Source organism: Passer domesticus, unplaced genomic scaffold (assembly GCF_036417665.1).
Source record: "Passer domesticus isolate bPasDom1 unplaced genomic scaffold, bPasDom1.hap1 HAP1_SCAFFOLD_180, whole genome shotgun sequence".
Lineage (NCBI taxonomy): Eukaryota > Metazoa > Chordata > Aves > Passeriformes > Passeridae > Passer > Passer domesticus.
In genome coordinates this window covers 747-28,162 of record NW_026989962.1, presented here as the reverse complement: position 1 = coordinate 28,162, position 27,416 = coordinate 747, and the positions used below count along the sequence as shown (strand labels likewise).

General features: G+C 45.4%; 1 protein-coding gene across 1 annotated transcript; it reads left to right on the top strand.

Moving 5' to 3' along the window:
• Positions 1 to 119: 119 nt before the first annotated feature.
• Positions 120 to 27,416, top strand: LOC135292023 (protein kinase C gamma type-like). The gene is given in 17 exon segments (XM_064406270.1): positions 120 to 481; positions 3,094 to 3,300; positions 5,029 to 5,060; positions 7,431 to 7,513; positions 9,427 to 9,510; positions 9,512 to 9,539; positions 12,182 to 12,313; positions 17,725 to 17,881; positions 19,163 to 19,205; positions 20,142 to 20,238; positions 21,679 to 21,764; positions 22,477 to 22,506; positions 23,126 to 23,277; positions 24,059 to 24,110; positions 24,589 to 24,639; positions 25,343 to 25,516; positions 27,306 to 27,416. Coding segments are annotated over 16 exon segments (1,482 nt in total). The 5' UTR covers positions 120 to 481; positions 3,094 to 3,115; the 3' UTR covers positions 27,402 to 27,416.

The window sequence follows — 27,416 nt, the reverse complement described above, 5'->3', positions numbered from 1 at the left end:
GCCTAAGCCACGCCCTCTAAAGCCACGCCCCCTCAATGTAAAGCAACGGTGCTTAAGCCACGCCCCCTCCCAGCCCGCCTCTCGCTTGCCGCAATGCCGAGGCCACGCCCCCGTCCCTCTAGGCCACGCCCACGGCGCTAAGCCACGCCCCTCTCCGGCTGCCGCGGGGCCCGGCCGAGTGTCCGAGTGTCCGTGGGGCTGTCCGTGGGGCTGTCCGTGTGTCCGTGGGGCTGTCCGAGCGTCCGTGGGGCTGTCCGTGTGTCCGTGGGGCTGTCCGAGTGTCCGTGGGGCTGTCTGTGTGTCCGAGTGTCCGTGGGTCCGGCCAGGTGTCCGTGGGGCTGTCCCAGTGTCCGTGTGTCCGTGGGTCCGGCCGGGCTCTGACCGAGTGACCGAGTGTCCGTGGGTCCGGCCGGGTGTCCGTGGGTCCGGCCGGAGGAGCAGCCGCGTGTCCGAGCAGCGCCCGAGCGGCCGCAGAGTTCAGGTCAGTCCGTGGGTGTGTCTGTCTGTCTGTCCGTCTGTCCGTGTGTCCGTGGGTCTGTGGGTGTGTCCGTCTGTCCGTGGTGCTGTCGCTTTGTCCACCCCAGTGTCCACTCCTGTGTCCATCTGTGGGTCAGTCCCTGTGTCCATCCCCGTGTCCATCCCCATGTCCGTGTGTCCATCCCAGTGTCCACTCCAGTGTCCATCTCCGTGTCCGTGGGTCCATCCCCGTGTCCATCCCTGTGTCCATCCCCATGTCCGTGTGTCCATCCCCGTGTCCACCCCAGTGTCCACTCCTGTGTCCATCTGTGGGTCAGTCCGTGTGTCCATCCCTGTGTCCATCCCCATGTCCGTGTGTCCACCCCAGTGTCCACTCCTGTGTCCATCTGTGGGTCAGTCCCTGTGTCCATCCCTGTGTCCATCCCCATGTTTGTGTGTCCACCCCAGTGTCCACTCCTGTGTCCATCTGCGGGTCTGGTCCTGTGTCCGTGGGTCTGTCCGTGTGTCCATCCCAGTGTCCACCCCAGTGTCCACTCCTGTGTCCGGCCATGGGTCAGTCCCTGTGTCCATCCCCGTGTCCACTCCTGTGTCCATCTATGGGTCTGTCTGTGTGTCCACTCCAGTGTCCATCTCCTTGTCCGTGGGTCCATCCCTGTGTCCACCCCTGTGTCCACTCCAGTGTCTGTGGGTCACTCCCTGTGTCCACTCCAGTGTCCATCTGTGGGTCTGGTCCTGTGTCCGTGGGTCTGGCCGTGTGTCCATCCCGGTGTCCACTCCAGTGTCTGTGGGTCAGTCCCTGTGTCCACTCCAGTGTCCATCCCTGTGTCCTCCCCTGTGTCCGTGTGTCCATCCCCGTGTCCACCCCTGTGTCCACCCCAGTGTCCGTGGGTCTGTCCGTGTGTCCATCCCTGTGTCCACTCCTGTGTCCACCCCTGTGTCCATCCCCATGTCCCTGTGTCCATCCCGTGTCCACCCCAGTGTCCACTCCTGTGTCCGTGGGTCTGTCCCTGTGTCCACTCCAGTGTCCGGCCATGGGTCTGTCCGTGTGTCCACTCCTGTGTCCGTCCCTGTGTCCATCCCTGTGTCCACTCCAATGTCCACCTCATTGTCCACTCCAGTGTCCGGCCATGGCTCTGTCCATGGTTCTGTCCGTGTGTCCGTCCAGGTGTCCGTGTCTGTCCGTGTGTCCATCCAGGTGTCCGTGTCTCTGTCCGTGTGTCTGTCCAGGTGTCCAGGTGTCTGTGTCTCTGTCCGTGTGTCCGTCCAGGTGTTCGTATGTCCGTCCAGGTGTCCGTGGCTCTGTCCACAGCTCTGTCCGTGTGTCCGTCCAGGTGTCCATGGCTCTGTCCTTGTGTCCATCCAGGTGTCCGTGTCTGTCTGTGTGTCCGTCCGTGTGTCCGTGGCTCTGTCTATGTGTCCATCCAGGTGTCTGTGTGTCTGTGGTTCTGTCCATGTATCCGTGTGCCCATGTCTCTGTCCGTGTGTCTGTCTGTGTGTCCATGTCTCTGTCCGTGTGTCCGTCCAGGTGTCCGTGGCTTTGTCCACGGCTCTGTCCTTGTGTCCGTCCAGGTGTCCATGTGTCCGTCCAGGTGTCTGTGTGTCCGTCCGTGTGTCCGTGGGTCTGTCCACGGCTCTGTCCTTGTGTCCGTCCAGGTGTCCATGTGTCCGTCCAGGTGTCTGTGTGCCCGTCCATGTGTCCGTGGCTCTGTCCACGGCTCTGTCCTTGTGTCCGTCCAGGTGTCCAGGAGTCCATGGCTCCAGCCAGGTCCAGATGTCCAGCTGTCCGTGGGTCCGTCCCGGTGTCCGTGGGTCCATGCAGCTGTCCGTGGGTCCGTCCAGGTGTCCATGGCTGTGTCCGTGGGTCCGTCCAGGTGTCCGTGAGTCCATTCTCATGTTCTCGTGTCCATCCTCATGTCCGTGTGTCCATCCAGGTGTCCGTGTGTCCATCCAGGTGTCCGTCTGTCCAGGTGTCCATCTGTCCAGCAGGGTCTGCAGTAGCGCAGGTGAGACCAGAGCGGTCAGTGGCCGGAGGGGCAGTGTCCGTCCAGTGTCCATCTGTCCATCGAGGTGTCCATCCTCATGTCTGTGTGTCCATCCAGGTGTCCGTCTGTCCAGGTGTCCATCTGTCCAGCAGGGTCTGCAGTGGCACAGGTGAGACCAGAGTGGTCAGTGGCCGGAGTGGCCGGAGGGGCAGTGTCCATCCAGGTGTCCATTGTCCATCCAGGTGTCCGTGTGTCCATCCTCATGTCCGTCTGTCCAGGTGTCCGTCTGTCCAGCAGGGTGTGCAATAGCGCAGGTGAAACTGGAGCAGCCAGTGGCCGGAGCGGTCAGTGGCCGGAGGGGCAGTGTCCATCCATGTGCCCATCCAGGTGTCCGTGTGTCCATCCAGGTGTCCGTGTGTCCATCCAGGTGTCCGTGTGTCCATCCGGGTGTCCCCCTCACCTCTCTCTCTCTCCCCCACAGGTGTCCGTGTGTCCATCTGCCCATGGCGCTGGCAGAGCCGGAGCGGTCAGTGGCCGGAGTGGCCGGAGTGGCATTGTCCATCCGTGTGCCCATCCAGGTGTCTGTCTGTCCATCCAGGTGTCCCCCTCACCTCTCTCTCTCTCTCTCCCACAGGTGTCTGTCTGTCCGTGTGCCCATGGCGCTGGCGGAGCCGGAGCGGTCAGTGGCCGGAGTGGCCGGAGTGGCCGGAGGCGGCCGGCCGCTGTTCTGCCGCCGGGGGGCGCTGCGGCACAAGGTGGTGCACGAGGTGAAGAGTCACCGCTTCACGGCGCGCTTCTTCAAGCAGCCCACCTTCTGCAGCCACTGCACCGACTTCATCTGGTCAGTCACGCACCTGGGCAGGTGTGACACACCTGACACACACCTGTCACACACCTGTCACACCTGTGTCACACCTGAGTCCATCAAACACGGGGGGTTCTTCAAGCAGCCCACCTTCTGCAGCCACTGCACCGACTTCATCTGGTCAGTCACGCACCTGTCACACACCTGGGCAGGTGTGACACACCTGACACACCTGGGGGGGACACCTATGACACACCTGTCACACCTGTGTCACACCTGGGGGGGATGGGACAGGTGAGTCACCGCTTCACGGCGCGGTTCTTCAAGCAGCCCACCTTCTGCAGCCACTGCACCGACTTCATCTGGTCAGTCACACACCTGGGCAGGTGTCACACACCTGGGGGGACACGTGGGACACACCTGGGACACACCTGGGGGGGATGGGACAGGTGAGTCACCGCTTCACGGCGCGGTTCTTCAAGCAGCCCACCTTCTGCAGCCACTGCACCGACTTCATCTGGTCAGTCACGCACCTGGGACACACCTGGGCAGGTGTGACACACCTGTCACACACCTGTCACACACCTGTCACACCTGAGTCCATCAAACACGGGGGGTTCTTCAAGCAGCCCACCTTCTGCAGCCACTGCACCGACTGCAGCTGGTCAGTCACGCACCTGGGCAGGTGTGACACACCTGTCACACACCTGTCACACACCTGTCACACACCTGTCACACACCTGTCACACACCTGTCACACCTGTGTCACACCTGAGTCCATCAAACACGGGGGGTTCTTCAAGCAGCCCACCTTCTGCAGCCACTGCACCGACTGCAGCTGGTCAGTCACGCACCTGGGCAGGTGTGACACACCTGACACACCTGGGGGGGACACGTGGGACACACCTGTCACACCTGTGTCACACCTGGGGGGGATGGGACAGGTGAGTCACCGCTTCACGGCGCGGTTCTTCAAGCAGCCCACCTTCTGCAGCCACTGCACCGACTTCATCTGGTCAGTCACACACCTGGGACACACCTGGGCAGGTGTGACACACCTGGGGGGACACGTGGGACACACCTGGGGGGGATGGGACAGGTGAGTCACCGCTTCACGGCGCGGTTCTTCAAGCAGCCCACCTTCTGCAGCCACTGCACCGACTTCATCTGGTCAGTCACACACCTGGGCAGGTGTCACACACCTGGGGGGACACGTGGGACACACCTGGGACACACCTGGGCAGGTGGGACACACCTGAGTCCATCAAACACGGGGGGTTCTTCAAGCAGCCCACCTTCTGCAGCCACTGCACCAACTGCAGCTGGTCAGTCACGCACCTGTCACACACCTGGGCAGGTGTCACACACCTGGGACACACCTGGGACACACCTGGGCAGGTGTGACACACCTGGGGGTCACACAGGTGACCCCACGTGTGCCCAGGTGACCTCAGGTGACCCCAGGTGTGTCTCAGCTGTGCCCAGGTGTGTCCCAGCTGTGCCCAGGTGTATCTCAGGTGTATCTCAGGTGTGCCCAGGTGTGTTTATCTATCTCAGGTGTGCCCAGGTGCTCCCCCCACGTGTGCCCAGGTGTATCTCAGGTGTGTTTATCTATCTCAGGTGTGCCCAGGTGTATCCCAGCCATGCCCAGGTGTATCTCAGGTGTGCCCAGGTGTGCCCAGGTGTATCTCAGGTCTATCTCAGGTGTGCCCAGGTGTGCCCCGGCGCTGACCCCTCCCCTTTTCTCTCTCTCTCTCTCTCCAGGGGCATCGGCAAACAGGGCCTGCAGTGCATGGGTGAGACCCAAATACCCAAAATTACCCCAAAATCCACCCCAAAATCCACCCAAAATTACCCCAAAATCCACCCCAAAATTACCCCAAAATTACCCCAAAATTACCCCAAAATTACCCCAACATTCTCCAAAATCCCAAAATCCCCCAAATTACCCCAAAAATCCCAAAATCTCCCACAAAAATCCCCAAATCCCCCCAAAATCTCCCCCCAAAATTCCCTGAAAATTTCCCCTAAAATCCCCCCGAATCCCCCCAAAATTCCCAAAATCCCCCCAAAATTCCCCCTCAAATCCCCCAAAATCCCCAAAATTCCCCAAATCCCCACAAAATTATCCCAAAATCTCCCCCCAAAATCTCCCCAAAATCACCAAAAAAATCACCAAAAAATCCCCAAAATCCCCCCAAAATATCCCCCCAAAATCACCCAAAAAATCCCCAAAATTCCCAAAATCCCCCCAAAATTCCAAAATCCCCCCAAAATTACCCAAAATCTCCCCCCAAATCCCCAAAATTACCCCAAATCCTCACTGAGGACCCCAAAATCCCCTCCAAATTCCCTCAAATTCCCCCCAAATTCCCCAAAATTTTCCCCAAACTCCCCCCAAAATCCCAAAATTTTCCTAAGGTTTCCCCCAACTCCCCCTAAGACCCCAAACTTCCCCAAAATTTCCCCCAAATCCCCCAAAATTTCCCCAAATTCCCCCCAAAATCCCAAAAATTTCCACAAAATTCCCCCAAATTTCCCTAAAATTCCCCCCAATTTTCCCCAAATTTTCCCCAATTCTTCCAAAATCCCCCAAAATTTCCCCCAAATCCGCCTGAGACCCCAAAAATTTCCCCAAATCCTCCCCAAAATTCCTGAAATCCCCCAAATTTTCCCAAAATCCCCCATATTTTCCTCCAAAATCCCCAAATTTTCCACAAAACTCCCCCAAATTCCCCCCAAATTCCTAAAATTTCCCAAAATTTCCCCCAAATCCACCCAAAATTCCCCAAAATCCTCCCCAAGACCCCAAAAATTCCCAAAATTCCCCACGAATCCCTAAAAAATTCTCCCAAGAACCCAAAAATTCCCCAAAATCCCCAAAATTTTGACAAAATTCCCCCAAAAAATTCTCCCAAGACCCCAAAAATTCCCCAATTTCCCCCCAAAATCCCCAAAATTTCCACAAAATTCCCCCAAATCCTCCCCAAGACCCCAAAAATTCCCAAAATTCCCAAATTTGGGGCTTTGGGGCCCTGGGATTTGGGGTGGGCGTGGCCTGGACGGTGATTGACAGGCGGCGCTGCGTTGCCATGGCAACCACGGCATTGCCCGGCAACCACGGCGGGGAAATTTGGGAATTTGGGGGAATTTTGGGGGGATTTGGGATTTTGGGAATTCGGGGGGGATTTTGGGGGGTCCTGGAATAAATTTTTTGGGGAATTTTGGGAAAATTTGGGGAGAATATTGGGAATTTTGGGGATTTTTGGGAGAATTTTGGGGGGAAATTTGAGAATTTTGGGGGGATTTGGGATTTTGGGAATTTGGGGGGGATTTTGGGGGGTCCTGGATGGGATTTGGGGGGAATTTTTGGGGAATTTTGGGAAAATTTGGGGAGAATATTGGGAATTTTGGGGATTTTGGGGGGAAATTTGGGAATTTTGGGGGGTCCTGGATGGGATTTTGGGAGAAAATTTAAGGATTTTGGGGTTTTTGGGGGGGGGGGGGAATTGGAGAAATTTTGGGTGGAATTTTGGGAGTTTTTGAGGGAAATTTGGGGGGAATTTTTGGGTGAAAATTTGGGAATTTTGAGGAGAATTTTTAGGAATTTTAGGGGGATTTTTGGGTGGAATTTTGAGGGAGTTTTGGGGGGAATTTTGGAACTTTTTGAGGAAAATTTGGGGGGAATTTTGGGAATTTTATGGTATTTTTTTGGAAATTTAAGGGAACTTTGAGGGAATTTTTTGGAATTTTGGGGGGAATTTTGGTGGATTTTTGGGAACTTTGGGGAGAATTTTTTGGAATTTTAGGGGGAATTTTGGTTGGATTTTTGGGTGGAATTTTTGGGGAATTTTAGGATGAATTTGGGGTGGAATTTTGGGGCGAATTTTGGGAAATTTGGGGGGAATTTTTAGGAATTTTGGGTGGAATTTTTGGGGAATTTTTGGATGAATTTTGGGGGGAATTTTGGGTGGAATTTTTAGGAATTTTTGGGTGGAATTGTTTTGGAATTTTGGGTGAAATTTGGGGGAATTTTGGGTGGAATTTTTGGGGAATTTTAGGATGAATTCTGGGTGAGTTTTGGGTGGAATTTTAGGGGAAATTTTGGGTGGAATTTGGGTGAAATTTTGGGAATTTTGGGCGGTTCCTGACCCTTTTGTTGGCAGTTTGCAGTTTCGTGGTTCACAAACGCTGCCACGAATTCGTCACCTTCGAATGCCCCGGGGCCGGGAAGGGACCCCAGACTGACGTGAGTCCCAAAATCCTGAAAAATTCCCCCCAAAATCCTGAAAAATTCCCCCCAAAATCCTGAAAAATTCCCCCCAAAATCCCCCCAAATTTCCTCAAAAATCCCCCATAAAATCCCCCAAAATCCCCCTTAAAAATCCCCAAAATTCCCCCCAAATTTTCTCAAAAATCACCCAAAATCCCCCTTAAAAATCCCCAAAATTCCCCCCAAATTTTCTCAAAAATCACCCAAAATTCCCCTTTAAAAATCCCCAAAATTCTCACAAAATTCCTCCCAAAATCCCCTGAAATTCCCCTCAAAAAATCCCTGAAATTCCCACCAAATTCACCCAAAATTCTCCCAAAATTCCTGCAAAAATTGCCCCCAAATCCCCCAAAATTCCCAGAAAATTTCCCCAAATTTCCCTGAAAATGTCCTGAAAATTCCCTCCAAAATTTCTCCCAAAAATTCCCTCAGAAATCCCCCAAAATTCCCTTTAAAAATACCCAAAAATGCCCCAAAATTCCCCTCAAAAAATCCCCAAAATTCCCGAAAATTTCCCAAAACTCCCCCCAAAAATCCCTGAAAATTCCCCCCAAAATTTCCCCAAAAAGTGACCATTTCAACCCTTAAAATGTCAAAAATTCACCCAAAATCGCCATTTTTTCCCCAAAATCCCCATTCTTTCCCAAAATGTCTGGAATTTCACCCCAAAACTTCTGGAATTTCTCCCAAAATTTTGGGAATTCTCCCCCAAACCCCCAAAAATGGGACCATTTTAACCCTTTAAACCCTGGGAGTTTCTCCTAAAATCCCCATTTTTCACCCCCTAAAATCTCAAAAATTTTTCCCCAAAATTTCAGGATTTTTTCCCAAAATTTTGGGAATTCTCCCCAAAACCTTTGGAACCCCCAAAATTCGACCATTTTAACCCTTAAAACCCTGGAAAAATCTCCATTTTTCCCCTAAAATCTCAATTTTTTGACCTAAAATCTTCATTTCTTCACCCAAAATTTCAGGAATTTTCTCAAAATTTTGGTAATTTCACCCAAACTTCAGGAATTCTCCCCAAAACCCCAAAATTTGACCATTTTAACCCTTTAAACCCTGGGAATTCCACGTAAAATCCCCATTTTTTGACCTAAAATCCCCATTTTTTGACCTAAAATCCCCATTTTTTCCCCAAAAACCCCCGGATTTTTTCCCCCAAAATGTGGGGAATTTTTCCCAAAATCTCGGGAATTCTCCCCAAACCCCAGGACCCGCGGAACAAGCACAAGTTCAAGGTGCACAGCTACAGCAGCCCCACCTTCTGCGACCACGGCGGCCCCAAAATCTCCATTTTTCCCCCCAAAATTCCCATTTTTTCCAAAAATTTCAGGAATTTCACCCAAAATTTCTGGAATCTTTCCCAAAATTTTGGGAATTCTCCCCCAAAACTCCCCGAATTTCCCCCCAAATTTGCCCATTTTAACCCTTTAAACCCTGGGAATTTCACCTAAATTCCCCATTTTTTGACCTAAAATTTCCTTTTTTTTCCACCTAAAATCCCTTTTTCCCCCCCCAATTTTTGGGAACTTTCCCCAAAACTTCGGGAATTTCACCCAAATTTCAGGAATTCTCCCCAGAACTTGACCATTTTAACCCTTTAAACCCTGGGAATTTCATGTAAAATCCCCATTTTTCCCCCTAAAATCCCCATTTTTTGACCTAAAATCTTCATTTTTTCGCCCAAAATCTTGGGAATTTTCCCAAAAATCCCAAATTTCTCCCCAAAATGTGACAATTTTAACCCTTTAAACCCTGTGAATTTAGTGTAAAATCCCCATTTTTTCCCCTAAAATCCCCATTTTTTCCCCAAAAACCCCCGGATTTTTTTCCCCAAAATGTGGGGAATTTTTCCCAAAATCTCGGGAATTCTCCCCAAACCCCAGGACCCGCGGAACAAGCACAAGTTCAAGGTGCACAGCTACAGCAGCCCCACCTTCTGCGACCACTGCGGCTCGCTGCTCTACGGCCCTCGTGCACCAGGGCATGAAGTGCTCCTGTGAGCCAGAACGCGGGAATTTGGGCAAATTTGGGCCAATTTGGGGGAATTTGGGGGTTTTCGGGGGATTGGGGGGTTGGGGGAAAAATTGGGGGGGCTTGGGGAAAAAAATTGGGGGGGTTTGAGGGTTTTATTTTGAATTTTGGGGGGATTTTTTGGGTTTTATTTTGATTTTTGGGGGATTTTTTCAGGGGATTTGAGGCATTTTTGGGGAAAATTTGGGGGAAATTTGGGAGTTTTGGGGATTTTGGGGGGTTGGAGAAAAATTTTGGGGGTTTGGGATTTTATTTTGAATGTTGGGGATTTTATTTTGATTTTGGGGTTTTATTTTAAATTTGGGGAATTTTTTTTTTATTTTTGGGTTTTATTTGGAGTTTTGGGGAATTTTTTGAGATTTTTGGGAATTTATTTTGAATTTTGGGGGATTTATTTTGATTTATGGGGATTTTTTTGGGATTTTTGGGATTTTATTTTGAATTTTGGGAGATTTGGAAGGGTTTTGTGAATTTTTAGGGGGAATTTTGGGAGGATTTGGGGAAAACTTGGCAATTTGGGGGAAATTTGGGAAACTTTGGGAGGGGATTTTTGTTGTTTTTTATTTTATTTTGAATTTTGGGGATTTTTTGAATTTTTTGGGATTTTATTCTGAATTTTGGGCAATTTTAACTTTTTTTTAAGGATTTTATTTTAAATTTGGGGATATTTTTTTTTGTTTTATTTTAAATTTAGGGTTTTTTTAGTTTTTAAGATTTTATTTTGATTTTGGGGAATTTTAAATTTTTTTTTGATTTTATTTTGAATTTTGGGGATTTTTTTATTTTTGGGATTTTATTTTGAATTTTTGAGGATTATTTTAATATTTTTTTAATTTTATTTTAAATTTTGAGGGATTTAAAATAAATTTAGGGGTGGATTTGGGGCATTTTAAAGCCATTTTAAGGAATTTTCCCAAATTTTCATCCTGAGAGATGAAAAAATCCGATTTTTCACCGTTTTAACCCCAAAAACTCCCGAAAAATTCCCGAAAAATTCCCAGATTTCCCAAAATTCCCTTTTTTCTGCAGCCTGTCAGATAAACATCCTCAAATTCCACTTCTGGGGGCAATTTTTGGGAGAAAAATCTGAAAAAAAAAAAATCCGATTTTTTTCATTTTTTCGCTGTTTTGACCCCAAAAACTCCCAAAAAATTCCCCAAAAATTCCCAAAAATCCCAAAATTTCCCATTTTTCTGCAGGCTGTGAGATGAACGTGCACAAGCGCTGTGTGCAGAGGGGGATTTTGGGGAAAAATCTGCGAAAAATCAAAAAAAAATCCAATTTTTTTCATTTTTTCACCGTTTTGACCCCAAAAACTCCCAAAAAATTCCCAAAAAATTCCCAAAAAATTCCCAAAAATTCCCAAATTTTCCCAAATTTCCCATTTTTCTGCAGGCTGTGAGATGAACGTGCACAAGCGCTGTGTGCAGAGGGGGATTTTGGGGAAAAATCTGCGAAAAATTAAAAAAAAATCCGATTTTTTTCATTTTTTCGCCGTTTTGACCCCAAAAACTCCCAAAAAATTCCCAAAAAATTCCAAAATTCCCATTTTTTTACAGACTGTGAGATGAAAATGCACAAATTCCACTTCTGGGGGAGATTTTTTTGTGAAAAATCAGCGAAAAATCCAAAAAAAATTCCGATTTTTTCCATTTTTTCGCCGTTTTGACCCCAAAATCTCCCGAAAAATTCCCCAAAAAACTCCCAAAACTTCCCAAATTTCCATTTTTCTGCAGGCTGTGAGATGAACGTGCACAAACGCTGTGTGCAGAGGGGAATTTTGGGGAAAAATCTGCGAAAAATCAAAAAAAAATCCGATTTTTTTCATTTTTTCACCGTTTTGACCCCAAAACTCCCAAAAAATTCCCCAAAAATTCCCAAAAATTCCAAAATTCCCATTTTTTTACACACTGTGAGATGAACGTGCACAAATTCCTCATCGGGGGAGATTTTTTTGTGAAAAATCTGCGAAAAATCCAAAAAAAAATCCGATTTTTTCCATTTTTTTCGCCGTTTTGACCCCAAAAACTCCCAAAAAATTCCCAAAATTCCAAAATTCCCATTTTTTTACAGACTGTGAGATGAAAATGCACAAATTCCACTTTTGGAGGAGATTTTTTTGTGAAAAATCTGCGAAAAATAAAAAAAAAATCCGATTTTTTCCATTTTTTCACTGTTTTGACCCCAAAAACTCCCGAAAAATTCCCCAAAAATTCCCAAAAATCCCAAAAATCCCCATTTTTCTGCAGGCTGTGAGATGAACGTGCACAAACTCTGCATTTGGGGGCGATTTTGGGGAAAAAACTGCAAAAATCCAAAAAAATTCCGATTTTTTTCATTTTTTCACCGTTTTGACCCAAAAACTCCCGAAAAATTCCCAAAAAATTCCCAAAAATTCCAATTTTCCCAAATTCCCATTTTTTCTGCAGGCTGTAAGACGAACATCCTCAAATTCCACTTTTGGGGGAGATTTTTTTGTGAAAAATCTGCGAAAAATCCAAAAAAATTCCGATTTTTTCCATTTTTTCGCCGTTTTGACCCCAAAAACTCCCGAAAAATTCCCCAAAAATTCCCCCAAAAATCCCAAAAATCCCCATTTTTCTGCAGGCTGTGAGATGAACGTGCACAAGCGCTGTGTGCAGAGCGTTCCCAGCCTGTGCGGGGTCGATCACACCGAGAGGAGGGGGCGCCTCCAGATTCGCATCCAGGCGCTGCCCGGGGAGCAGCTCCACGTCACAGGTGCCGCAATTCCCCAAAAAATTCCCAAAACAGTCCCAAAAAATCCACGGGGGATTGCTGGGGGGTGGGCAGGGAAAAAAAACCCGTGAAAATCGGAGGAAAAATGGGGGAAAAAACCCAAAAATTTGGGAAAAATTGAGGTGGGAGAGGCCAGGAATTCCCCAAAAAAAAATCGTAAAAATATCCCAAAAAATTCCCAATATATCCAAAAAAATTCCCAAAAAATCCTTGGAATGAGCAGGGGAAAAAAAACCCGTAAAAATCTGGGCAAAAATGGGGAAAAATTCCCAAAAATTCAGGAAAAGATTGAGGTGGAGAGCCTAAAAATTCCCAAAAAATGCCCTAAAAAATGCCCTAAATATTCCCAAAAAATTCCCAAAATATCCCAAAAAATCCTTGGGAATGAGGCCAGAAATTCCTGGGAATTATCAGGGGACAAAACCCTGTGAAAATCCAGCAAAAAATGGGGGAAAAATGGGGAAAATCCAAAAATTCAGGAAAAAACTGAGGTGGGTGAGCCCAAAAATTCCAAAAATATTCCCAAAAAATTCCTTAAAATTCCCAAAATATTCCCAAAAAATCCCCGGGGGGATTGCTGGGGGTGGGCAGGGAAAAAAAAACCCCGTGAAAATCCGAGGAAAAATGGGGAAAAAACCCCAAAAATTTGGGAAAAATTGAGGTGGGAGAGGCCAAAATTACCAAAAAATGGTAAAACATTCCAAAAAAATTCCCAAAAAATCCTTGGGAATGAGGCCAGAAATTCCTGGGAATAATCAGGGAAAAAACTCTGTAAAAATCCAGCAAAAAATGGGGAAAAAGCCCAAAAAATCGGGAAAAAATTGAGGTGGAGAGCCCAAAAAGTCCCAAAAAATGCCCTAAATATTCCCAAAAAATTCCCAAAATATTCCAAAAAATCCGCTGGGGGATTGCTGGGGGTGGGCAGGGAAAAAAAACCCCGTGAAAATCGGAGGAAAAATGAGGAAAAACATGGGGAAAAATGGGAAAAAGCCCCAAAAATCAGGAAAAATTTGAGGTGGGAGAGGCCAAAAATTCCAAAAAAAATTCCCAAAAAATTCCCAAAAAATCCTGGGAATGAGCTCAGAAATTCCTGGGAATAATCAGGGAAAAAACCCTGTAAAAATCCAGCAAAAAATGGGGGAAAATGGGGAAAAAAACCCAAAAAATCGGGAAAAAAATTGAGGTGGGTGAGCCCAAAAATTCCAAAAAATATTCCCAAAAAATTCCTTAAAAATTCCCAAAATATTCCCAAAAAATCCCCGGGGGGATTGCTGGGGGTGGGCAGGGAAAAAAAACCCCGTGAAAATCCGAGGAAAAATGGGGAAAAAACCCAAAAATTTGGGAAAAATTGAGGTGGGAGAGGCGAAAAATTACCAAAAAATTGTAAAACATTAAAAAAAAAAATTCCCAAAAAATCCTTGGGAATGAGGCCAGAAATTCCTGGAATAATCAGGGAAAAAACTCTGTAAAAATCCAGCAAAAAATGGGGAAAAAGCCCAAAAAATCGGGAAAAAATTGAGGTGGGAGAGCCCAAAAAGTCCCCAAAAAGTGCCCCAAAAAAGTGCCCTAAATATTCCCAAAAAATTCCCAAAATATTCCCAAAAATCCAGTGGGGGATTGCTGGAGTGGGCAGGGAAAAAAAACCCAAATCCCAGAAACTCCCCCAAAAATTCCATTTTTTCCCATTTTTTCCCATATTTTTGTCATTTTTCATCGATTTTCACCATTTTTTCACCGTTTTTTCCCCAAATTTTGCAGTGGGGGAAGCGCGGAACCTGATCCCGATGGATCCCAACGGGCTCTCGGATCCCAAATCCCAAAAACCCCCCAAAAACCCCCAAAAAATCGATTTTTTTTCCCATATTTTTGTCATTTTTCACCAATTTTCGCCATTTTTTCACCGTTTTTTCCCGTTTTTGCCCCAAATTTTTTAGTGGGGAAGCCCGGAACCTGATCCCGATGGATCCCAACGGGCTCTCGGATCCCAAATCCCAAAATCCCCCCAAAAATTCCATTTTCCCCCCATTTTTTTCCTATTTTCGCCATTTTTTCACCAATTTTCGTCATTTTTTCACCGATTTTTGCCATTTTTTTCACCGTTTTTTCCCATTTTTTTTCCTGGATTTTCCCATTCTGGAATCCCAGACCCTGATCCCAAAATCTCTTTGGTCCCAAATCCCAAAAACCCCCAAAATCCCATTTATTCCCCATTTTTTCCCCATTTTTTCCCATATTTTTGTCATTTTTTTCACCGATTTTTATCATTTTTTCACCGTTTTTTCCCGTTTTTGCCCCAAATTTGGCAGTGGGGGAAGCGCGGAACCTGATCCCGATGGATCCCAAAGTCTCTCCGATCCCAAATCCCAAAAACCCCCCAAAAAACCCAAAAAAAATAGATTTTTTCCCCATTTTTCCCATATTTTTGTCATTTTTTCACCGATTTATCGCCATTTTTTTCACCGTTTTTTCCCGTTTTTGCCCAAATTTGGCAGTGGGGGAAGCGCGGAACCTGATCCCGATGGATCCCAAAATCTCTCCGATCCCAAATCCCAAAAACCCCCCAAAAACCCCAAAAAAATCGATTTTTTTCCCCCATTTTTTCCCATATTTTCGTCATTTTTTCACCGATTTTCGCCATTTTTTCACCGTTTTTTCCCGTTTTTTGCCCCAAATTTGGCAGTGGGGGAAGCGCGGAACCTGATCCCGATGGATCCCAAAATCTCTCAGATCCCAAATCCCAAAAACCCCCAAAAATCCCACTTATTTTCCATTTTTCCCCATTTTTCCCCATATTTTTGTCATTTTTTCACCAATTTTCGCCATTTTTTTCACCGTTTTTTCCCGGTTTTGCCCCAAATTTGGCAGTGGGGGAAGCGCGGAACCTGATCCCGATGGATCCCAAAATCTCTCAGATCCCAAATCCCAAAAAACCCCATAAAATTCCATTTCCCCCCCATTTTTTCCCTATTTCGTCATTTTTCACCGATTTTTGCCATTTTTTCACCGTTTTTTTCCCATTTTTTTTCCTGGATTTTCTCATTCTGGAATCCCAGACCCTGATCCCAAAATCTCTCTGATCCTAAGTCCCAAAAACCCCCCAAAAACTCAAAATATCGATTTTTTTCCTTGTTTTTCCCCATATTTTGTCATTTTTTCAACCGATTTTCGCCATTTTTTCACTGTTTTTTCCCATTTTTTCCCCAAATTTTGCAGTGGGGGAAGCCTGGACCCTGATCCCGATGGATCCCAAAATCTCTCAGATCCCAAATCCCAAAAACCCCCAAAAATCCCATTTATTTTCCATTTTTCCCCCATTTTTTCCCATATTTTTGTCATTTTTTCACCGATTTTCCGCCATTTCTTCACCGTTTTTTCCCGTTTTTGCCCCAAATTTGGCAGTGGGGGAAGCGCGGGACCTGATCCCGATGGATCCCAACGGGCTCTCTGATCCCAAATCCCAAAAACCCCCCAAAAACCCAAAAAAAAATCGATTTTTTCCCCATTTTTTCCCATATTTTTGTCATTTTTTCACCGATTTTCGCCATTTTTTCACCGTTTTTTCCCGTTTTTGCCCCAAACTTGGCAGTGGGGAAGCCCGGAACCTGATCCCGATGGATCCCAAAATCTCTCAGATCCCAAATCCCAAAAACCCCCCCAAAAATTCCATTTCCCCCCCATTTTTTTCCTATTTTCGCCATTTTTTCCACAATTTTCGTCATTTTTTCACCGATTTTTGCCATTTTTTCACCGTTTTTTCCCATTTTTTTTCCTGGATTTTCCCATTCTGGAATCCCAGACCCCTGATCCCAAAATCTCTCAGATCCCAAGTCCCAAAAACCCCCAAATCCCATTTATTCCCCATTTTTTCCCATTTTTTCCCATATTTTTGTCATTTTTTCACCGATTTTCGCCATTTTTTCAACCGTTTTTTCCCGTTTTTGCCCCAAATTTGGCAGTGGGGGAAGCGCGGAACCTGATCCCGATGGATCCCAAAATCTCTCAGATCCCAAATCCCAAAAACCCCCAAAAATCCCACTTATTTTCCATTTTTCCCCCATTTTTCCCCATATTTTTGTCATTTTTTCACTGATTTTCTCCATTTTTTCACCGTTTTTTCCCGTTTTTGCCCCAAATTTGGCAGTGGGGGAAGCCCCGAAACCTGATCCCGATGGATCCCAACGGGCTCTCGGATCCCAAATCCCAAAAATCCCAATTATTTTCCATTTTTCCCCATTTTTTCCCATATTTTTGTCATTTTTTCACCAATTTTCGCCATTTTTTCACCGTTTTTTCCCGGTTTTGCCCAAAATTTGGCAGTGGGGGAAGCGCGGAACCTGATCCCGATGGATCCCAAAATCTCTCAGATCCCAAATCCCAAAAAACCCCCAAAAATTCCATTTCCCCCCCATTTTTTCCCTATTTTCGTCATTTTTTCACCGATTTTTGCCATTTTTTCACCGTTTTTTTCCCATTTTTTTTCCTGGATTTTCTCATTCTGGAATCCCAGACCCTGATCCCAAAATCTCTCTGATCCTAAGTCCCAAAAACCCCCCAAAAACTCAAAATATCGATTTTTTCCTTGTTTTTGCCCCATATTTTTGTCATTTTTTCACCGATTTTCGCCATTTTTTCACTGTTTTTTCCCATTTTTTCCCCAAATTTTGCAGTGGGGGAAGCCTGGACCCTGATCCCGATGGATCCCAAAATCTCTCAGATCCCAAATCCCAAAAACCCCCAAAAATCCCATTTATTTTCCATTTTTCCCCATTTTTTCCCATATTTTTGTCATTTTTTCACCGATTTTCGCCATTTCTTCACCGTTTTTTCCCGTTTTTTGCCCCAAATTTGGCAGTGGGGGAAGCGCGGAACCTGATCCCGATGGATCCCAACGGGCTCTCTGATCCCAAATCCCAAAAACCCCCCAAAAACCCAAAAAAAAAATCGATTTTTTCCCCATTTTTTCCCATATTTTTGTCATTTTTTCACCGATTTTCGCCATTTTTTCACCGTTTTTTCCCGTTTTTGCCCCAAATTTGGCAGTGGGGGAAGCCCGGAACCTGATCCCGATGGATCCCAAAATCTCTCAGATCCCAAATCCCAAAAACCCCCCAAAAACCCCAAAAAAATCGATTTTTTTTCCCATATTTTTGTCATTTTTTCACCGATTTTCGCCATTTTTTCACCGTTTTTTTCCCGTTTTTGCCCCAAATTTTTTAGTGGGGGAAGCGCGGAACCTGATCCCGATGGATCCCAACGGGCTCTCGGATCCCAAATCCCAAAAACCCCCCAAAAACCCCCCAAAAATCGATTTTTTTCCCATATTTTCGTCATTTTTTCACCGATTTTCGCCATTTTTTCACCGTTTTTTCCCGTTTTTTCCCCAAATTTTTTAGTGGGGGAAGCGCGGAACCTGATCCCGATGGATCCCAACGGGCTCTCGGATCCCTACGTGAAGCTGAAGCTGATCCCAGACCCCAAGAACGTCTCCAAGCAGAAAACGCGGACGGTGAAGGCGACGCTGAACCCGGTGTGGAACGAGGCCTTCCTCTTGTGAGAAAAAACCGGGAAAATGGGGAAAAACGGGCGGGAAAAAGGGAAAAAATAAGGGGGAAAATTGGGGGGAAAATGCAGGAAAAAATCAGGGAAAAAATTGGGAAAAAACGGGATAAAAATCGGGGGGAAAATGGGGAAAAATGGGAATAAAATGGTAAAAAAGTGGGAATAAAATGGGAATTAAATGGTTAAAAATTAGAATAAAATGGGAAAAATATGGGGGAAAAATTGGGAAAAATAAGGGAAAAATCAGGAAAAAATTGGGAAAAAATCGGGAAAAAAATGGGAATAAAATGGGAAGAAAATGGCAATTAATGGTTAAAAATTAGAATAAAATGGGAATAAAATGGGAAAAATATGGGGAAAAAATTGGGAAAAATAGTGGGAAAAATTGGGGGAAAATCTGGGAAAAAATTGGGAATAAACAGGATAAAAATTTGGGGAAAATGGGGAAAAAATGGGAATAAAATGAGGAAAAAAATGGAATAAAGTGGGGAAAAATGGGAATAAAATTGGGAAAAATATGGGAATAAAATGGGGGAAAAAAGGGGAAAAAAAAACAGGAAGAAATGGGGAAAAATGGGAAAAAAACAGGAAAAAGAGGAAAAAAGGGGTGAAGGCGACGCTGAACCCGGTGTGGAACGAGGCCTTCCTCTTGTGAGAAAAACCCGGAAAATGGGAAAAAACGGGCGGGAAATAATGGGAAAATTTGGGAAAATTTTATTGGGAATGAGGGGAAAAATATGGGGAAAAATTGGATAAAAACATGGGGAAAATTGGGGAGAATTCAGTAAAAAATAGGGGAAAAATGGAGAAAAAATGGGAAAAAAATATGGAGAAAAAATTGGAAAAAATCAGGAAAGAAAAGGGAAAAATTGGGGAAAAAATGGGAAAAATTGGGGGGAAAAATCCAGGGAATAAATGGGGCAAAATTGGGAAATATTGGGGGAAAAATTGGGGGAAAAAACTGGAAAAATTGAGGAAAAAATGAGGAAAAATGGCCAAAACTGGGGAAAAAATGGGGAAAATTTGGGGAAAAAACTGGAAAAATTGGGGAAAAAAATGAGGAAAAAATGAAAAAAATTGGGGGAAAAATGGGAGAAATCCAGGGGAAAAATCAGGCAAAAAATAGAGAAAAAATGGGAAAAATCCAGGAAAAAATTGGGAAAATCGGGAAAAATAGCAGGAAATTCACAGAAATTCCGGGATTTTTCCTGGATTTTTCCTGGAAATTCCCGGATTTTCCCCAAATCCCCCGGATTTCCCCATTTTTTCCAGCACGCTGCGGCCCGGGGACGCGGAGCGGCGCCTCTCGGTCGAGGTCTGGGACTGGGACCGGGAAAAATTTGGGAATTAAAAGAGAAAAATTAGGGGAAAAAAGGGGCAGAAATCCAGGAAAATTCATGGAGAAAATCAGAAAAAAATCCGGGGAAAAATTGGGAAAATTCAGGAAAAAAATGGGAAAATTGGGACAAAAATTTGTGAAAAATTGGGGAAAAAATGGGAAAAATTGGGGAAAATTTGGGGGGAAATTGGGGAAAATTTGGGGGGAAATTGGGGAAATAAAAGGGAAAAATTGGGAATATTGGGGAAAATGGGAAAAATTGGAGGAAAAAATGGGCAAAAAATGGGAAAAATTGTGGGGAAAAAAGGGGGAAAATTGGGAAAATTTGGGGTAAAAAATAGGAAAAATTGGGGAAAAAATTGGGGGAAAAAAGGGAAAAATTGGGGGGAAAAATGGGGAGAAAAATTGGGGGGGAAAATGGGAAAAATTGTGGGAAAAAATGGGAAAAATTAGGGAAAAAATGGGGAAGTAAATAGGGAAAAATTGGAGAAAAAATGGGGAAAATTGGGGAAAAATTGGGGGGAAAATGGGAAAAACTTGGGAAAATATGGGAAAAATTGGGGGAAAATTTGGGGGAAAAAATGGGAAAATTGGGGTAAAATTTGGGGAAAAAAGGGGAAAATTGGGGCAAAAACCTGGAAAAACTTGGGGAAAAAATGAGGAAAAAATGAAAAAAATGGGGGAAAAATGGGGAAAAATGGGAGAAATCCAGGGGAAAAATCAGGCAAAAAATAGAGAAAAAATGGGAAAAAATCCAGGAAAAAATTGGGAAAATCGTGAAAAAGAGCAGGAAATTCACAGAAATTTCGGGATTTTTCCTGGAAATTCCCGGATTTTCCCCAAATTCCCAGATTTTCCCCATTTTTCCAGCACGCTGCGGCCCGGGACGCGGAGCGGCGCCTCTCGGTCGAGGTCTGGGACTGGGACCGGACGTCGCGCAACGACTTCATGGGCGCCATGAGCTTCGGCGTGGCCGAGCTGCTCAAGGGCCACGTGGACGGATGGTGGGGCAAAATGGGGCCAAAAATGGGGATTTTGGGAAAAATGGGGATTTGGGGATTTTTGGGGATTTTTTGGGATTTTTCTCGGGGGGTTTTGGGGGGAAAAATGGGATTTTTTGGGGGAATAAATTGAATTTTTTGAGTTTTTTTGGGGAAAAAAAATGAATTATTTTTGATTTTTAGGGGGTTTTAAGGGAGTTTGGGGGGAATTTGGGAATTTTTGGGGGATTTTCGGGGAATTTTGGGAATGTTGTGTTGATTTCATGGGCGCCATGAGCTTCGGCGTGGCCGAGCTGCTCAAGGGCCACGTGGACGGATGGTGGGGCAAAATGGGGCCAAAAATGGGGGATTTGGGCAATTTGGGAATTAATTTGGATTTTTGGGAATTTTTGGGGATTTTTTTGGGGGGGGTTTTGGGGGGGGAAAATGGGATTTTTGGGGGAATAAATTGAATTTTTTGAGTTTTTTTGGGGGAAAAAATGAATTATTTTTGATTTTTAGGGGGTGTTAAGGGAGTTTGGAAGGAATTTGGGAATTTTGTGGGGATTTTTGGGGGAATTTGGAAGGAATTTGGGAATGTCATGGTGATTTCATGGGCGCCGTGAGCTTTGGCGTGGCCGAGCTGCTCAAGGGCCACGTGGACGGATGGTGGGGCAAAATTGGGGATTTTGGGGCAAAAATGGGGATTTTGGGGCAAATGAGAATTTTGGAATTTTTGGGAATTTTTTGGGATTTTTTTCAGGGGGTTTGGGGGGGGAAATGGGATTTTTTGGGGAATAAATTGGATTTTTTGAGGTTTTTTTTGGGGAAAAAAAAGAATTATTTTGATTTTTAGGGGGGTTTTAAGGGAGTTTGGAAAGAATTTGGGAATTTTGTGGGGATTTTTGGGAATTTTGTGGGGATTTTGGAATTTTGAACCCTTAGGAGGGTTTTTTGGGGGCGAAATGGGATTTTAGGGGAAAAAAATGGGAATTTTTGGGAATTTTTAAGGGGTTTTAGGGGGTTTTAAGGGGGTTGACAAAGGAATTTGTGGAAAAAATGGGAATTTTGGGCTTTTTGGGAATTTCTGGGATTTTTTGGAGGGTTTTGGGGGGGAGTGGGATTTTTTGAGAAAAAAATTGGATTTTTTGGGGGAAAAATGGTATTTATTTTGATTTTGTAAAGGGATCTGAAAGAGATTTGGGAATTTTTGGGAACTTTTAGGAATTTTTTAGGATTTTTCTTATGACTTTTTCAGGCCTTTTTTGGAATTTTTTAAGAGGATTTTTGGGGAAATTGGGGCAAAATCTGGGAGAAATTTGGAGAAACTTGAGATTTTTGGTGGATTTTGGGGAGGATTTTACTGGATTTTGGTGGGAATTTGGGACAGATTCACAGAGTAACTCCCCCAAAAATCCCCAAAATTGCCATTTTTGCCCAAAATTCCCGTTTTTCCCCCCAAATTCCAGGTCAAGCTGCTGAACAGGAGGAGGGCGAATATTACAACGTCCCCGTGGCCGACACCGACGACTGCGGCCTCAGGCCAAAATTCGAGGTTTGGAGCCCCAAAATTCCCAACATTTCCCCCAAAAATTCCAACAATTTCCCGAAAATTAAAAATCCCTCCCAGAGATCCAAAAAAAAGCTCAAAAAAAGCTCAAAAAACACCAAAAATGCCCCAAAATTGGAGTTTTTGAGACCCAAAATGCCCAAAAATTCGAAGTTTTGGAGCCCCAAAATTCCCAAAAATTCCCCCAAAATTTCCCCAAAATTTCCCCCCAAAATTTCAAGAATTTCCTGAAAATAAAAAATCCCATCCAGAAATTAAAAAAAAAAAAACAAAACAAAAAAGCTCAAAAATGCCTCAAAAATGCCAAAAGAGCCCCAAAATTCCCAACATTTCCCCCAAAAATTCAAAAATTCCCTGAAAATTAAAAATCCCTCCCAGAGATCCAAAAAAACCCCTCAAAAAACGCCAAAAATGCCCCAAAATTGGAGTTTTTGAGACCCAAAATGCCCAAAAATTGGGGTTTTGGAGCCCCCAAAATTCCCTAAAATTTCTTTGGAACCCCAAAATCTCCCAAAATTAAAAAAACTAATTAAAATAAAAAAAAAAGGTCCCAAAATTAAAAAAAAAAAATCCCCAAAAGTTCACAAAATTTCTCCAAAATTCTCCCAAAATTCCCCAAAATATCCAAATATTCCCAAAATTATCAAAAAATTCCCAAAATTCCCAAATTTTCCCCAAATTGTTTTGTTTTTTCCAGGCTTGCAATTATCCTCTGGAGCTGTACGAGGTAAAATTGGGAAAAAAGGGAAAAAATGGGAAAAGTGGGGAAAAATTGGGAAAAAATTGGGAAAAAATTGAGGGAAAATTAGGAAAAAAATGGGAAAAAAGTGGAAAATTTGTGGAAAAAGTTTTTTAAAAAGGGAAAAAAGTGGGGAAATTGTGGGGAAAATGGGAAAAATTAAAAATAAAAGGGAAAAACTGGGGAAAATTTTGGGGAAAAATTTGAAAAAAGGGAAAAATTATGGGAAAAATTGGGGGAAAAAAGATGAAAAATGGGGAAATTTTGGGGAAAATTTCTAAATAGGGAAAAATGGGAGGAAAGGCCAAAAAAGAGTGAAAAAATGAAAAAAAAGGGGGAAATTGTGGTAAAAAATGGAAGAAAATCGGGAAAAAAGGGGAGAAAATTTGGGAATTTTTTTAAAGGGGAAAATGGGGGAAAGGCCAAAAAAAAAGAGGGAAAAAATGTGGGAAAATTGGAAAAAATCCCAAAAAAAGGGAAAAATTGCTGGAAAAATGGGGAAAAATTGGGAAAATTGGGAGGGAAATGGGGAAAAAAGGGAAAATTGTGGGAAAAAAGGGGAAAAAATGGGAAAAAATGGAAGTAATTGGGAATTTTGTGCGTGCAGAAAGTGCGGCGGGGGCCGGGCCCCTCCCCCCCCCCGGGCCCCTCCCCCCTCCCCTCCCCCACCGAGCCCAAGCGGAGCCTCCCGGGCAGCGGCCGCTCCCAGCTGGGGACTTCACCTTCCTCATGGTGCTGGGCAAGGGCAGCTTCGGCAAGGTGAGGGCAGAATTCCCAAAATTCCCAAAAATTTTGGGAAAAAACGGTGAAAAAATGGCGGAAAACGGTGAAAAAATGGCGAAAAACTGGTGAAAAACGGCCAAAAAAATGGCAAAAAAACGGCAAAAAATTGACCCAAAATAACTCCAAAATTCAACAGAAAAAGGTCGAGAACTTGGAATTCCCAAAATTCTCCAAAAATTTTGGGAACTCCCAAAATATCCCGGGAAAAAATCCCAAAATGTTGGGAAAAAAGGTGAAAAATGGCCAAAAATGGCCCCAAATCTCAGCTGGGGGACTTCACCTTCCTCATGGTGCTGGGCAAGGGCAGCTTCGGCAAGGTGAGGGCAGAATTCCCAAAAATTTGGGAATTCCCAAAAAAAAATTGGGGAAAAACGGTGAAAAAATGGCGGAAAACGGCCCAAAAATGGCAAAAAAATGGCAGAAAATTGACCCAAAATTCACATGGGCACACCTGAAAAAAGTGAGATCCCAGAATTCCCAGAAGTTCCTGGAATTCCCAAAAAAAATTTGGGAAAAATCTCAAAAAACTGGAAAAAATGGTGGGAAAATGGTGAGAAAATGGCGGAAAACGGCTCAAAATGGTGAAAAATGGACCTAAAACCAACCCAAAATAACTCCAAAATTCAACAGGAAAAGGTGAGAAATTGGAATTCCCAAAATTTCCCCAAATTTTGGGAATTCCTAAAAAATTCCGGGAAAAGATTCAAAATGTTGGGAAAAAAGGTGAAAAATGGCCAAAAATGGCCCCAAATCTCAGCTGGGTGACTTCACACTTCCTCATGGTGCTGGGTAAGGGCAGCTTCGGCAAGGTGAGGGCAGAATTCCCAAAAATTTGGGAATTCCCAAAAAAAAAATTGGGAAAAACGGTGAAAAAAATGGCGGAAAACGGTGAAAAAATGGCGGGAAAATGGTGAAAAACGGCCAAAAAAGGGCAAAAAATGGCAGAAAATTGACCCAAAATTCACATGGGCACACCTGAAAAAAGTGAGATCCCAGAATTCCCAGAAGTTCGTGGAATTCCCCAAAAAAATTTGGGAAAAATCCAAAAATTGGGAAAAATGGTGGAAAAAGGCAAAAAATGGCGGAAAAATGGCCAAAATGGCCAAAAATGGTGAAAAATTGACCTAAACCAACCCAAAATAACTCCAAAATTCAACAGGAAAAGGTGAGAACTTGGAATTCCCAAAATTTCCCCAAATTTTGGGAATTCCTAAAAAATTCCGGGAAAAGATTCCAAAATGTTGGGAAAAAAGGTGAAAAATGGCCAAAAATGGCCCCAAATCTCAGCTGGGGGACTTCACCTTCCTGATGGTGCTGGGTAAGGGCAGCTTCGGCAAGGTGAGGGCAGAATTCCCAAAATTCCCAACAATTTTGGGAAAAAACGGCGAAAAAATTGAAATAAATTAGAAAAAAAAATCAGGAAAAAAGGCTAAAAAAAAGGCTAAAAATTACCAATAATTCCCAAAAACTTTTAAAAAATTCCAAAAAAATTCTTAAAAATCCCAAATCACTTGGAATACATCTGGGATCATGAAATAGCCCCCAAATCACACCAAAACCACAGGAAAAAAAATCATTAAAATATAGGAAAAAATTCGAAAAAAATTGAAAAAATATCTGAAAAAAATGCTAAAAAAATTTTTTAAAAATCCTAAAAATCCCAAATCACTTGAAACACTTCTGGGATCATTAATGGGATCATTAATGGGATCATTAAATAGCCCCTAAATCCCATGAAAACCACAGAAAAAATCATTTTAAAAATGGCAACAAAAATTGAAAAAAATGGAAAAAAAATCCAAAAAAAAAGCTAAAAAATTCAAAAAAATTTCAAAAAATTCCTGAAAATCCCAAATCTTCTGGGGCACAAACGAGACCATGAAATCAATAAAAAAAATGTGCCATAACCACCCAAAAAAATCATTACAAAATGGCCAAAAATTGAAAAAAATCAAGAAAAATCGGAAAAAAATTTCAAAAAATTCCCAAAAAATTCCCAAAAATTCCGGAACATTCTGGGAGCTTCTGGAACGTTCCGCAGGTGATGCTGGCGGAGCGGCGGGGCTCGGCCGAGCTCTTTGCCATCAAGATCCTGAAGAAGGACGTGGTGGTGCAGGACGACGACGCCGCCTCCACCCTGGTGGAGAGGAGGGTGCTGGCCCTGGGGCCCCGCCCCCACTTCCTGACACACCTGCACTCCACCTTCCAGACCCCCGTGAGACGCCGGGAGCGACTGGGAGCGACTGGGAGCGACTGGGACCGACTGGGAGGGACTGGGAGCGACTGGGAGGGACTGGGAGTCAATGAAGTCAATGGGAGCCAATGGAAGCCAATGGGAACCAATGGGAACCAATGGGAGCCAATGGAAGGGGATGAACTGGGAGGGACTGGGAGAGGATTGGAGGGGACTGGGATGGACTGGGAGGGACTGGGAGCGACTGGGAGCGACTGGGAGGGACTGGGAGTCAATGAAGTCAATGGGAGCCAATGGGAGGGGATGAACTGGGATGGACTGGGAGGGACTGGGAGAGGATTGGAGGGGACTGGGATGGACTGGGATGGACTGGGAGCAACTGGGAGGGACTGGGAGCAACTGAGAGGGACTGGGAGGGCCTGGGAGCAACTGGGATGGACTGGGAGTTACTGGGAGTCAATGAAGTCAATGGGAGCCAATGGAAGCCAATGGGAACCAATGGGAACCAGTGGGAACCAATGGGAGGGGATGAACTGGGAGGGACTGGGATGGACTGGGAGGGACTGGGATGGACTGGGATGGACTGGGGGTTACTGGGATGGACTGGGAGTTACTGGGAGGGACTGGGAATTACTGGGATGAACTGGGAGTTACTGGAAGTCAATGAAGTCAATGGGAGCCAATGGGAACCAATGGAAGCGGATGAACTGGGAGGGACTGTGAGCAGATTGGAGGGGACTGGGATGGACTGGGAGGGACTGGGAGCAACTGGGATGGACCGGGATAAACTGGGAGCAACTGGGCTGGACTGGGAGCAACTGGGAGTTACTGGGAGTCAATGAAGTCAGTGGGAGCCAATGGAAGTCAATGGGAGCCAATGGAAGCCAATGGGAGCCAATGGAGGGAGATGAACTGGGAGAGGATTGGAGGGGACTGGGATGGACTGGGAGTTACTGGGAGGGACTGGGAGTTACTGGGAGTCAATGAAGTCAATGGGAGCCAATGGAAACTGATGGGAGCCAATGGGAGCCAATGGGAGGGGATGAACTGGGAGTGAACTGGGAGCAGTTGGAGTTGGGGTGGTCACTGGGATGAACTGGGAGCACTGGTGGAGAGGAGGGTGTTGGCCCTGGGGCCCCGCCCCCACTTCCTGACACACCTGCACTCCACCTTCCAGACCCCCGTGAGACACCGGGAGCAACTGGGAGGGACTGGGAGTTACTGGGAGGGACTGGGAGGGACGGGGATGGACTGGGAGCAACTGGGATGAACTGGGAGTCAGTGAAGTCAATGGGAGCCAATGGGAGCCAATGGGAGGGGATGAACTGGGAGGGACTGGGAGAGGATTGGAGGGGACTGGGATGGACTGGGAGGGACTGGGATGGACTGGGAGGGACTGGGATGGACTGGGAGCAACTGGAAGTTACTGGGATGAACTGGGAGTTACTGGGAGTCAGTGAAGTCAATGGGAGCCAATGGAAGTCAATGGGAACCAATGGGAGCCAATGGAAAGGGATGGACTGGGATGAACTGGGATAAACTGGGAGCACTGGGAGTGGTCACTGGGCTGAACTGGGAGGGGACTGGGAGTGAACTGGTCCAAACTGGGATGAACTGGTCCAAACTAGTCCGAACTGGGATGAGCTTTCACCATTTCTGGCCCTTTTTGGTGGCGGAATCTTCATTTGGGGCTGGAATTTTTGGGGAGTTTTGGGGAAATTTGGGGATTTTGGGGCACTGGGCTGAACTGGGAGGGGACTGGGAGTGAACTGGTCCAAACTGGTCCAAACTGGTCCGAACTGGGCGGCAGGACCGGCTGTACTTTGTGATGGAGTACGTCACCGGGGGCGACCTCATGTACCACATCCAGCAGGTCGGCAAGTTCAAGGAGCCCCACGCGGCGTGAGTGAGCCAAAATCCA